This window comes from Nothobranchius furzeri, chromosome 14 (assembly GCF_043380555.1).
Source record: "Nothobranchius furzeri strain GRZ-AD chromosome 14, NfurGRZ-RIMD1, whole genome shotgun sequence".
NCBI lineage: Eukaryota > Metazoa > Chordata > Actinopteri > Cyprinodontiformes > Nothobranchiidae > Nothobranchius > Nothobranchius furzeri.
Genome location: NC_091754.1, coordinates 28,077,817 through 28,089,877, shown reverse-complemented (window position 1 = coordinate 28,089,877; position 12,061 = coordinate 28,077,817). Strand labels below are relative to the sequence as shown.

Here is a 12,061-nt window from a genome sequence, read left to right as displayed (position 1 = left end):
CCTGAGCTCCTCCCTGCTTAGACTCTATCAAAACCTGGATGGCTGGGAGCTTTCTTCAGCTGAATGAAGAGAAGACTGAGATCTTCATCTGTGCCCCAGACAAGCTGGTTCCCAAAGTCAGAGACTCTCTTGGTCAGCTTGCTTCTCACACCAAACCTTCCGTCAGGAATCTTGGCGTGACCTTTGACCCAGCTCTCACCCTGGATTCTCATGTCAGTTCTCTTGTTCGCTCTTCCTTCTTCCATCTCAGGAACATTGCTAAGCTGAGTCCCATTCTGTCCCGCTCTGAACTTGAGACAGTTGTCCACTCCTTCATCTCCTCACGCTTAGACTATTGTAACTCTCTTTTCACGTGTCTGAGCAGAACCTCCCTGAACCGTCTACAGGTGGTTCAGAATGCCTGTGCTCGGCTTCTGACCAAGTCCTCCAAACACACCCACATCACCCTGCTTCTCCTCCAGCTTCAATGGCTGCCAGTCAACTTCAGGGTTCATTTCAAGATCCTGGTTCTGGTCTATAGGGCCTTACATGGACAAGCACCATCTTACATTGGTGATCTTCTTAGTCCCCACACCCCCAGCAGGTCCCTGAGGTCCAGTGATCAAAGCCTACTGGTTGTGCAGCACCAGGCTAAAGACCAAAGGTGACAGATCATTTGCTGCTGTGGCCCCCAGACTCTGGAACTCTCTCCCCCTGAGCCTGAGATCAGTGGACTCAGTGGTCTCCTTCAAAAAGCAGCTGAAGACTCACTTGTTCAAGCTGGCTATTGTATGACCTTCTTCACCACTCTCTCTTTATTTTGCTCTCCCCACCTATTCCACCTTCCTCAGGATCCATTGATTTCCTTCTTTTGTGTTCACTTTCTCCCTTTAACAATTTTTTAAAAATCACAAATTGCCTATTTTTGCTCATTTTAAATATATGTTTCAACATTTTCTAAATGCTTTTTTATATTTTTACATTTTTTGTTTTTGTGAAGCGCCTCGTGATTTTTATCTTGAGAGGCGCTATAGAAATGACATTTTCTTCTTCTTCTTTGTTTTGGTTGTTTTGGCATCTACATCATCGTAGCGCGCAACGTTCTGTCACTCTTAAAAAACAGTGAAAATGCTGAAAAACGATGGCAGCAAAGGGCTTTTCTTTCAGTGAACGAGTTAAGAGTCAACCACTCCTTTAAAATTCATCATCACCTCTGTGGTTTTAGTGCATGCAGTCATAAACCTCACGAACACAAATATGACTCTGAATACAACAAACAACAACAAACTTATAAAATATTCAAATTTGCTAAATTAATTACTTTTCAGAAGTGAAAGTCAAATCCCACATACTGTATTCACTATACTTGTGGTCCTATTGCCGCTATATTACCCTTTTGTTTTCCATTTAAAAGGAACATCAAGTAGTCTACTTATGAGTTCACTAAAATACAAGCATAAATTATATTTGGAGTTAGACTTGATCATATATTTAACCACCATCAAGATGTATCATTAGCAATAGTGTTGCCCATCTCTGCTCCTGTTTGAACAAAACACTTCAGATGAACTTCCTCCTTTTTCCTCATGTTTTTTGCGCATAATCTCTCCTTCTGATTTCCCTTTCAGACTCCTTTGATTTCCACCCAAAACAATCCATCGGTCTCATCTGTTACTGTTTCCAGGGTTGAAGCGTGGTTGGCCTGGTTTGTTTGAGGTTGTTTCAGTAGTTTAGAGCACGCTTAGCAGAAAGCCCACTTTGTTTACATGGTGTTGCAGTACTGGTGATTTGCTAAACTGAAGCCAGGTGGCCACCATTAAACCAAGTCATAAACGCACAACACCAAGAAGACTTTTCAGCAGGACTCGCTCATTCTTTCACAGTTAGACTAGCAGAGCCACTGGCTGAGAGTTCTCACTTACCCTCTTGTTCGCCCATGATGTTCTCCGTCTCTTTCTTTCCTTTTGCAGACTGATCAACAAGATCAAACCTGGTACCATCAGAAGGGTCAACAGGCTTCCTACACCTATTGCTGGACTGGTAAGTCTGCTTCTTTAGATCATTTAAGAAGAAGAAGAAGAAAATATCATTTCTATTGCGCCTCTCATGATTAGAAATCACGAGGCGCTTCACAAAAACAAAAAATGTACAAATATAAAAAATAATTTACAAAATGATTACAAATATATTTAAAATGAGCAAAAAATAGACAATTGTGATTAAAAAATGTATAGAAAGAGATAGAGTGAATAGGAAAGAGGGAAATCAGTGGATCCTGAGGAAGGTGGAATAGGTGGGGAGAGCAGAACAAGGAGAGGGTGGTGAAGGTCACACCAAAGCCAGCTTGAACAGGCGAGTTTTGAGCTGCTTTTTAAAGGAGTCCACTGATCTCAGGCTCAGGGGGAGAGAGTTCCAGAGTCTGTGGGCCACAGCAGCAAATGATCTGTCACCTTTGGTCTTCAGCCTGGTGTGCTGCACAACCAGTAGGGTTTGGTCACTGGACCTCAGGGACCTGCTGGGGGTGTAGGGCCCTAAATAAGGAGTATTTTCATCCAACACATCAGAGAGAGCTTCTGTTATTCCATATTTTTATGTTTTTATGGTATTGCTTACGCAGATATATGGATGGAGGGATATGGATGGATAGAACTTTATTGTCTGTACCCCAAAGGGTCACAGAAATGTCCCTTTTGACACAGCTCATAATACAAATAAAAACAGACCGTAGAAACAATATACTACAATATAAACCACCTGCACTTTGTTCAGATACTGCTGAGGGTATAAAATATTCCTTGTATACATTCTTCCAGGCCAATGGGGCTTTATACCACCTGCCTTAACGGTTAAGAAGGTATACAATAAGTAATTCAAAGTGAGAACAGATTCAATGAGCGATCTGTAAACCAGCATTAAAATCTAGATTGCTAATGTGAAAGGCTCTGAGTTCCCTTCGTAAATAGAGGCACGGCTGTACTTTCTTGTATACAGCACCTTCACAAACGGGTATCAATTTCTATGCTAGGGTATCTTCAGGTTTGAACCTGCTCCACCAGCTGACCCTCGATACTATAGGTGGCTGGAACAGCAGTGATGGAGCCCATCCTTTGGGCTCTTTAGTTTCTGAGATTTAGCTCATTTTTAGAAAATTTTGTATAGACAGAAAAACAAAGGGGGATAGACCACATCCCTGAGGGAACCGTGCATTGAAGAGATGTGTGAATTTTTACTCTTGAGAATAAGCAGCATAAGGTGCAGCAGCTGAGCTGACTGGTGACAGGTAGCTGCCAGGGAAGAGTTCATCTGGGGACCTTTGCTCGCTTTATATCTGCCCACATCGATACATTTAGTCAGAATCAGAAAGCCTTTAATGCTACTGTTGGTGAGTTCAGTCAGACTAGATGGTGGGTTTGACAAAACGGATCAAAAGAAACAAGAAAAAAGTAGATATAACAATAGTTACATATGAATAAATCCTGGTTGCAGTCATGTGTAAATAGCTTTAAAACAGCAGCAGTAATCTTATTCAGATTATGGTGGATCCGTTACACTGATGATTGAGATTGTTGCCCTCGTGGCCGTTGAGTTTCTTTATTTTTTGTCCTAATTGATGTGGATAAGAAGCTGTCCTTCAGTCTGCTTGTTCTTGATTTTAGGGTTTTCTACCACCTACTGGTGGTGATGGGGTGGGAGGGGTCTTTGATGTTTTTGGCTCTGCTGAGGTAGTGCGAGGTGGGGAGATCTTCCAGGAAGTGCAGAAATCAACCTTTTTGCATGAGTTATCTTCAAAACTTTATTATTTAGAAATGTACGTAATTATAATAGCTTTCAGACTTTTCAATAAAATCTGTCTTTTGGTAAATGAAATAATTTGCTGACAGACGCCAACAGATAATGGTAACGTTTGAAACAAAGGTCCTGTGTGATTGGATAGTTCTCTGAGTGTAAGTTGGTGATGACATTTGGCCATAAACAAACCAAATCTTTTGCTCATATCTGGACAAATAACCCAGCTTTAACCCATTTTTATGTACAAGTGTCAATTAGTTGTTGTGGCCATATTGGATCAAATATCAATCAATCAACCAGTCCAAAAATAACTAATGTCTGTGAGTTGCTAGATCATGATAAAATATTCTAACAGACAGAAACACACCGATTAAGACATTATTGAACAAAATAATTCATTCTGACACAATATTTAGATATTTAGCAAAGAATTATGACACAAATGGGGCTCAGTCTCTTTACTAGGACAGCAGTAGTTCAGGAGGTAGACCAAGTTGTCCAGTAATCGGTTGCAGGTTCGATTCCGACTCTAACCAGAGATTGCTGCTGTTGTGTCTTTGGGCAAGACTCTTAGCTCACTTTGCCTGCTGGTGGTGGTCAGTGTGCCCCAGGGCAGCTGTGGCTACATCGCAGCTCATTACTACCAGCGTGTGAATGTGTGGATGACTGATTGTCTTGTAAAGCGCCTTGGGGGGTTGTAGAAGCCTAAGAAGGCTCTCTACAAAAACAGGTCATTTACCATTTACATCTTTAGACCTGGCACTTTCTCTAAATTTGAGGCTTTGGGCCACCATGACTCTCTGGAGGTAGATGTTTTGGGAGTGTCTGCAAACAAGTTCTTGGGAAGTAGAGGTTAGAAAACCTACCTATCACCCATCCCTCACAAAGCTCTCTTGTGGGAGTAATTGAGTCAAGCTGTAGGGGGAATTATAGACAACTCTGAACCAAACAGTCTGGCTTTGTGTGTGTGCGTGCGCGCGTGTGCGCGTGCGCACACACATTGGTAAGCACTAGGGGTTGTATCGACTAGTCGACTTCACTGTTCTGTAGTGACTTTTTATGCTTTTCATAGACTAGTCGCTGTCACGTGATAATGACCGACAAGATGCAGTCCTCGGAAAAGACCAGGTGCAACGCGCTGTGCCGTCGGTATCTGACGCCCGCCGTAAAATGGACATTTGACGGAATTGTGACCTTTACGCTCTTGCAAATTAACCTTCCCATCACCCCATCCTAACCTTAACCAGCGTGCACATGCAAAGTTCTGATCAATGACCAGCTCCAGACATCTGCGTCCTGAGCACGGCCACAGTAACATTATCAAATTAGGTGTTGCCTCCTCAAAAACAAATTTAACATGCGATCGTTCATGTCGGCTCGTATCCTTTTGTGTTTTCTGTCTTTTATTTGTGCCTGATGCGTTTCACTGCTGTGGAGCAGAGCACATCACCTGTTTTGTCCTCCGGTGACGCACCACACCGGTGCGGCTGGTGCATACTCCGTTGTTTTTGCAGTTGGCAGATCTTTTAGAACTGCAGTTCAAAGGTAACTCATAAGGTGAATATATATGAACCCAGGTAGCAGTTTTTCTTTAGGAGTGAGAGGAGATGCAGGAAGATAATAAACAGACAGGACAGAAAAATAGTCAGATAAAAACAAGTTAGTTTTTGTACCTGCTGGTTGCAACAAACAGACACCATTGAAGTTAATCAGAAGTGAGGAACAGAAAATAAAATAATTATTTTAATGTTTAGAGCAGCAGGATCTCTGAGAGGCTGCAGGCGCATCAGTGAGTTTGCGGCCGCTGCGCAGGGGGAGGGGGGGAGAGGGCTGAAGCAGAAACTACCGTTGTTAAAAGAAATGTGTTTAACTTTGAAAATGTGGGCGATATTTTAATTGTCAAAAACTCCAGCGAACCAACCGACCCCCCCCCCCCCCACACACACACACACACACACCCCACCCGCCGCTTCAGGTGTATGATGTCATCAACGGCAAGTCGAAGTCGACTCGATTTTCATTACTTGACTGTCAACTTTAAAAAAAATTAAGTCATGCAACCCCTACTATAAACAGGCCATGCCGTCACATCTGTATCATGACAAATCGAATTTCCTGCCATCTGCTTGGCGTTCGAGTAACGGGCAAGCACCTGCTGTGGTCATGGATATTACCCTCATCAGAAGCGCTTGTGTGGTATTTTCGAGACTTGGACACAGACCTGAAACCACCTGATCATAAACGCTCCTGCCAATGTGAAGGCTTCTGGTTGGCCCGGGGCGATCGGGTACTGCCGACCACATGGTGTGAGGCGGAAAGTTCTCCCAGCAAGCATTACTCACTCTGCTGTGAGAAAGGCTTCCCTCCCAAACAAGTCAAACAAACCAGTCTCCCTTCTCTATAAACCTCCATGAATGTATTCCATAAGGACGTGTTTGAAGTTTAGCCATGTTTTATTGCTTATTAGGGTCTTCCTGTGTTGGAGGCCAGTAAGAGTTGTGGGAGAAAATGGAAAATGTTCCGTCTCTGTTGGTAAATCCAGAAAAAGCAGGAAACATTAGAGCCTCATGTCGCTGCTGCTGTCAGTTTGTGATCTCTGCTGAATGAAAGGCTCTTTGCAGTAAAGCCTCAATAAATCTCACATCTAAACATTTTCTGCCTCTGTTGTTGTTCTAGTTGAGCCGTCTGAAGGATTCTAAATGCTCCAAATTGATACCAGCTTCTAGCTTTGGCAGAGTGAAAACCCTGCAGAGGGATGTGAATATTTAGCAGCACCGGCTCCTGACTTGGGTCTACTCTTTGGTTTCATTTGGTCCAAGGAAACGTTTTCTCGTGTCAGCACACTCCTGTGCCTGTATGCAGAGCACTCTTTGTGCGAGCTGTGGGTTTGGATCGGGGCAGCCTATTTGGGAGCCTGGTTCTCCTTTTAGCGGTGCTGGGCAGGTCCAGCCTCCATTGGCCTCTGCCCATCATAAACACACAGTAATTGGTATGGTTGCAGCACGTTCCAGTACCAGGGGGAGGAGACAAACGGGCAGTTTCAGAGCCCCTAAGGGTGTCTTTACTCATCAAAATGTCTGTGTAATCATCTGAGCAACGACAGGCATTCGACCATGTCTTGTTACTCTGTTTATGTTGTTTGGGTGCGTGTTATGACTGGATACGACATTTGGAACACTAAGGCCCTTTTATCCGGCCTGTTTGAGGACAGGCACCATTTCAAATATTCCATTTTGTTTTGGTCTTATTGTCAGGCAATTTGAAATGGATTCCGACATTTTAATAACCCTCCCACTGTCTTTATGGGTGTGACCCCGCGAGGAAAGTTGACCATTGAGCAGGATTGATGGTTTGTCCCTTGAGGTCCATGTGGCAGGGGTGAGGTGGTGCTCACTCCTCACCCCTGCCACATGGACCCAAGGGATAAACCATCAATCCTGCTCAGTGGTCAACTTTCCTGGCGGGGTCACACCCATTAGGACAGTGGGAGGGTTAATTTGCAGCTTTTTCATTTTTTAAATCCTTTTCTTGAGCCAGTGTGTGCTGAAATGACCCCTATCGCCTTCTATGGCCAGAATACAGCATTTGCAACTTCAGAGTGCCGGTCCGGTCTAGTGAATGTAAAAGTGAGCTGACATACCTGGTGCTGCAGCACGTTTCCTGCATGTTTTAGATTATGAACACAGCAGATTTGTTAAGTTTAGTGATGAATCACTCCTGTAGACACTAATGAATCCTGGGGAGACATTTTAGCAGTTAGATTAAGGTGTTAAAAAGACAAACGCACAGCGAGGAGATAAGTTTTGCTTTCAGTTCTACTAAACTGATGCTAGGGGGTGCTAAAAGCAAGCGAAAACTGCATAGCCTCCCTTTGCCTGCTAAGTTGAACATATTTAAGGAAATGTGACATCAGTTCAAACTTAAAACAATTTTATTTTACCTCAAACATAATAAGAGGAAAATCTTTCTGTTTCTTGGTGTGAAGTGATTAAGTCAGGGTCCATAAGTCTGCAGGAGGGGATTAGGTGTTGGATGGGTGCAGCATATTTAGCAGGATTATGTTCAAGCACGAGTCAGCATTACATTCCTTTAACATTATTATCTCGGCGTGCGGTGGGACTGACTGTAAGAAAGATCTTTAATTCTCTTTATATGTAACTGTTATTCTGGTTTAATGCTTTAATTCTCTTTATGAGCGTCTCCTGGATGCCCAGCCCCAACCTGGGAGGTCCTTTTGGAACAAAATATTAACAAACATATGAATAAGTGGTTTGTAAAGCATGTGTAAGATTTAAAAGAATTGGATTAGGTCCTTAAATTCAAATTATTAAAAAAAAAAAAGGAATTGTGCCATTTGTTTTTATTAATGTTTAATGCCACCAATGCATTTTTTAAAAAGTTGTCCTAGCCTCATTGGCTAGATGTTAATAAACAGGAACCCCACTAATCCACCATCAGTAAACACAACAGTGTGTCCACAAATACCAATAAAGACTCGAAAGGTTGCCTTCTGTCCTTTGAACTAAATTATGTCTTTTTAAGGTGCACTATGGGGACGTGGATGTAACATTGCATTAATGCACTAAATGCACTTTTCCCCATCTTAGCAGCTTCCTAATCTGCAGTATAGACGACTAGCACAATCTGTTGTTTGTTTCAACAAGATAATCCCAATTTCTATTCAACCCATGTTGCAAATGGGTGACTGATATGTTGACCAATTATTTTTAAACTGGATTATAAGTGTTCCTTTGGGAATTTCTAAACACTATTTTTTAGCTTAGCTAGTAGCTCATCAGTACCATTCAGTATAAACTCTATTTCTCTAAACGGAGTCTGTTCCAGAAGCAATCTACATCTATGAGGAAGACGTTAAAACAACAATGACCAGGTGTTACCAGAACTGAAACACATTTTTAATGTTTGTCATTTTTTAAAATATGACAAAAGCTTCAGATCGCTGACCAGCTTAAATCCTTCTCACTGTAGCTCCAAACTAAAATGTAGCTTTTAAAATTAGAGATACACATCTCAGATTTCATCAAACAAACACATGCGCGCGCGCACACACACACACGCACACGCGCACACGCACACGCACACACACACACACACACACACACACACACACACACACACACAGGTTCGTATTTCCACCTCTATTAGGACCTTGTATTGACTTCCATTCATTTTAGTAACTGCATTTATGCCTAACCTTAACCTTTACCAGTGTAATCTTAAACATAACTGTAACAAAAACGTCATTCACACATTACCGCCAAATCTAGCCCCAAAGCCTATAAAAAGGTGATCTGCCATATTAGGACCAGGCTTTGGTCCTCTCAAGGCTCACTGGTCTCCAGAAGGTTGGTGAATATGCCAGAAAAGGTCCCAAATAGAATAGTTAAACAAGTACACACACACACTGATCTTCATGACATTTTATTAGGAGACTGGATGGAATAATCCTCACAAACATTTGTATTCCTGCAAGTCTCTTCTTCTCTCTGCACAGACACTAAGAAATGTAAAACATATTTTCATGATATTATCTCAAGATAAGGAAATTATCTCCTTATTGCTAAACGCCGGCACACACATTGGTTAATTTGCGATATCACAAGAAGGCAAAGCGGGTTTTCTAACAAGGAATTGTTTATGAGTAGATTTATTTTCTGATAACTAGAAGTGATTTCTAAATCACAAAACAGAAGGGTTACTTCTTTATCGGAGGTCATGTTTCCTACTGAAGACGTCACGCTGAGGAACCTTCAGCAAACACACGCAACACTTGATACTAAATGATGGGATTAGTTGTAACACAGCATTCATTCATTTTCACACCCTGCTTTACCTGTTATGAAAGCAACGCAAATCTTATCTTGATAGGTTGTCATTCTCAAGAAAATAAGACTAGTTTCAATCCAGCATTGTTGAAACAATCGACTAATGATCTGGGGGGGGGGATTTAATCAAAATGGGAACAGGCCTGCAGGTTGTCTGGTTCTCTGTTAGGTTAAGACCATCGATATCTCCTTAAACACATTTTATATTGATTGTTTATTTGCAGTGAACTTAATTTCAATAGAAATGACTGATATTTCAGGCCTTTAACAATAAAAATTGGATCAGACAACTTGAAGGAGGGTGGTCATGTTGTACTTCCTTGGTAATCGGGCTGTGGTTAGAACAGTTAGGCGAAGTATCTTGTGCTGTATTTGTGCACATGGTGTGTCCTAACTCGAGTTGTGTTATTAGTATAGATGATTAATTAAAATTAGCATGTGTGCATTTATCTTATCTGAATCAGTCCCTGCAGATGCAAAAATCGGACATTTTTACCAGTTATTCCACAAAAAAAGAGCAAATGCACGGGGAGTGATGCTAATAGTTGCACATAAGTGGTGGTAGGGTCTGATCCATGGCAGTGTTGAGAGGTCAGCTCCCTCTTTTTGCTAATAAGCATGTGTGTCATACAAATATAGAACCAGCTACCACTTAATTATTGCAGCACATGGTGAAACCATGTGCAGTCCCAATGCAAAGTGCAGATTTACTCCTACTGGAGAAATCATAACACTGAAAAGAAATGATACTTTTGTGGTTGATTGGTTTTTATCGTGCGTCCATTTCTAGAGCAACGTGCACACACGCATGTCCGGTGCGGCTCGCGCTCACAAACACAAGCTTTACGCATGATTCATGCGGCGTAGGAAGAAAAGCTGTCCCTCCACTCCCAAGTTCTCCAACAGCTTCGGGGAAATATTTGTTAGTTTGTGTCACCTGACCTCATGTTTCATAGCAACTAAACGTGTCCAAAATACTCTGCCGCCCCTCAGATTCCACAGGTATTCTCTAGTGAAGGGCTTGGCTGGGTAGGAGGAGGCAGTTTCAGGGTGTGAGAAGGAGAAGGCAGGCAGGCAGGCGGTGTGCTGTTGGGCTGCTGTGTGCGTCACTCCTGCACTTGCACGGCCGGTTGGGTGGGACTTGTCCACAGCTCTGATGTCATTCTTCCTGTTTTGGTTTTGTCTCCACCCCAACCCAGCCCACAGGTGGCTCTCCTTCTGTCACTCAGCTCCTGTCAGACAGTCCTCCCTCCTTTCCTCCCCCTCTGTTTCACATGTGTCACTTCTTATTTGCCACACACATGCTCCTCCCTGTCCGTCCTGTTCCCTGGTGACATGAACTTTGAAAGCAGTCAGTTGTAAGCTTTTCCCAGTCAGAGTTTCCGAGTGATTATTCTTTGCCTCTGAAAGGTGGCCAGCCATCATCCCTGCTTTGTTCTCTGTGCAGGATAACCTAAACGTCTTCCTCAAAGCCTGCGGGAAGCTCGGACTAAAAGAGGCTCAGCTCTTTCACCCAGGAGATCTTCAAGACTTGTCCACAAGAGTAACGGTCAAGTAAGTTTTAACGCTGTGATCCCTGTAAAAAGTCAGCAGGATAACCTTGACACCCTTCCTTCTTACATGCAGACCTGAGGTCCTCTTTATGAGATAAAATCAAAGTAAAGGGACTAAAACGTCATAAAACTTCTACATACAGTGTTATGGAGTGCATGTGTTCTCATGTGAGATGTGATTCAGGCTTTATTTATTAAAGGTCAGGGCTATTTTCAGTGTGCATGCCCTCCTCTCTTCGTGTCAGTGTGCAGAGGACAATGTGTTACTTTGAAATATAACGAGTAAGTAGGTGGTAGTAAAAGATGAACCCTTATGCGTGCAAGTTATTAGTTTTGCAGAACCAAATGTGTGATGTTGGAGTAAACAGAATGCCTGCCTGAGTCAATAATGATACTCGCATTTCAGTCTGTTTTTGTTTCAGTTGCATACCAGTCAGAGGCATGTTGAACAACCTGTTTAGTTTTCTACCCATTTGCATTCTGCCGCTTTTTGCTGTGCAGAATTACGAAAACGGATTTAAGTATTGCTTGATAAATTCTATTAGATGTAAATGAACCAGGCATAACGGATGTGGTCAGAGTATGACGCTTTTACACGTTCCTTTAGCTAAACATGATCACATTTAGTTCCTGCCAAATCTTCGGTATTCCTTTGTGTTGTTAACACAACTTCTCTGCATTTTTCCCACGATCCACCCTACCGTCAGTCACTCTTCGCCAGCTCTGATAATAGTGCCGAAACCAGATTTGTCACAAACTGCTCAAGATGAACTGTATGTAGACTGGAATACGGCCTCTGAATAAACAAATCTGCCTGCCTTTTATCAGGACGCACCCTCATCCCACATCTGCCTTCAGATATCTGTCACTAAATGTCTCGTTCAGGCCAATAAA

At 42.5% G+C, this 12,061-nt stretch overlaps 1 protein-coding gene across 25 annotated transcripts in view; it reads left to right on the top strand.

The window, feature by feature from the left end:
* lmo7a (LIM domain 7a) overlaps positions 1 to 12,061 on the top strand; it is a 63,600-nt gene that overhangs the window by 15,197 nt on the left and 36,342 nt on the right. For all 25 annotated transcript variants that reach the window (XM_070544028.1, XM_015966021.3, XM_054746727.2 and 22 more), the window contains 2 exons: positions 1,950 to 2,019; positions 11,062 to 11,168. In XM_070544028.1, coding sequence (XP_070400129.1) covers positions 1,950 to 2,019; positions 11,062 to 11,168 — 177 coding nt within the window. The remainder of the gene's footprint in view (positions 1 to 1,949; positions 2,020 to 11,061; positions 11,169 to 12,061) is intronic.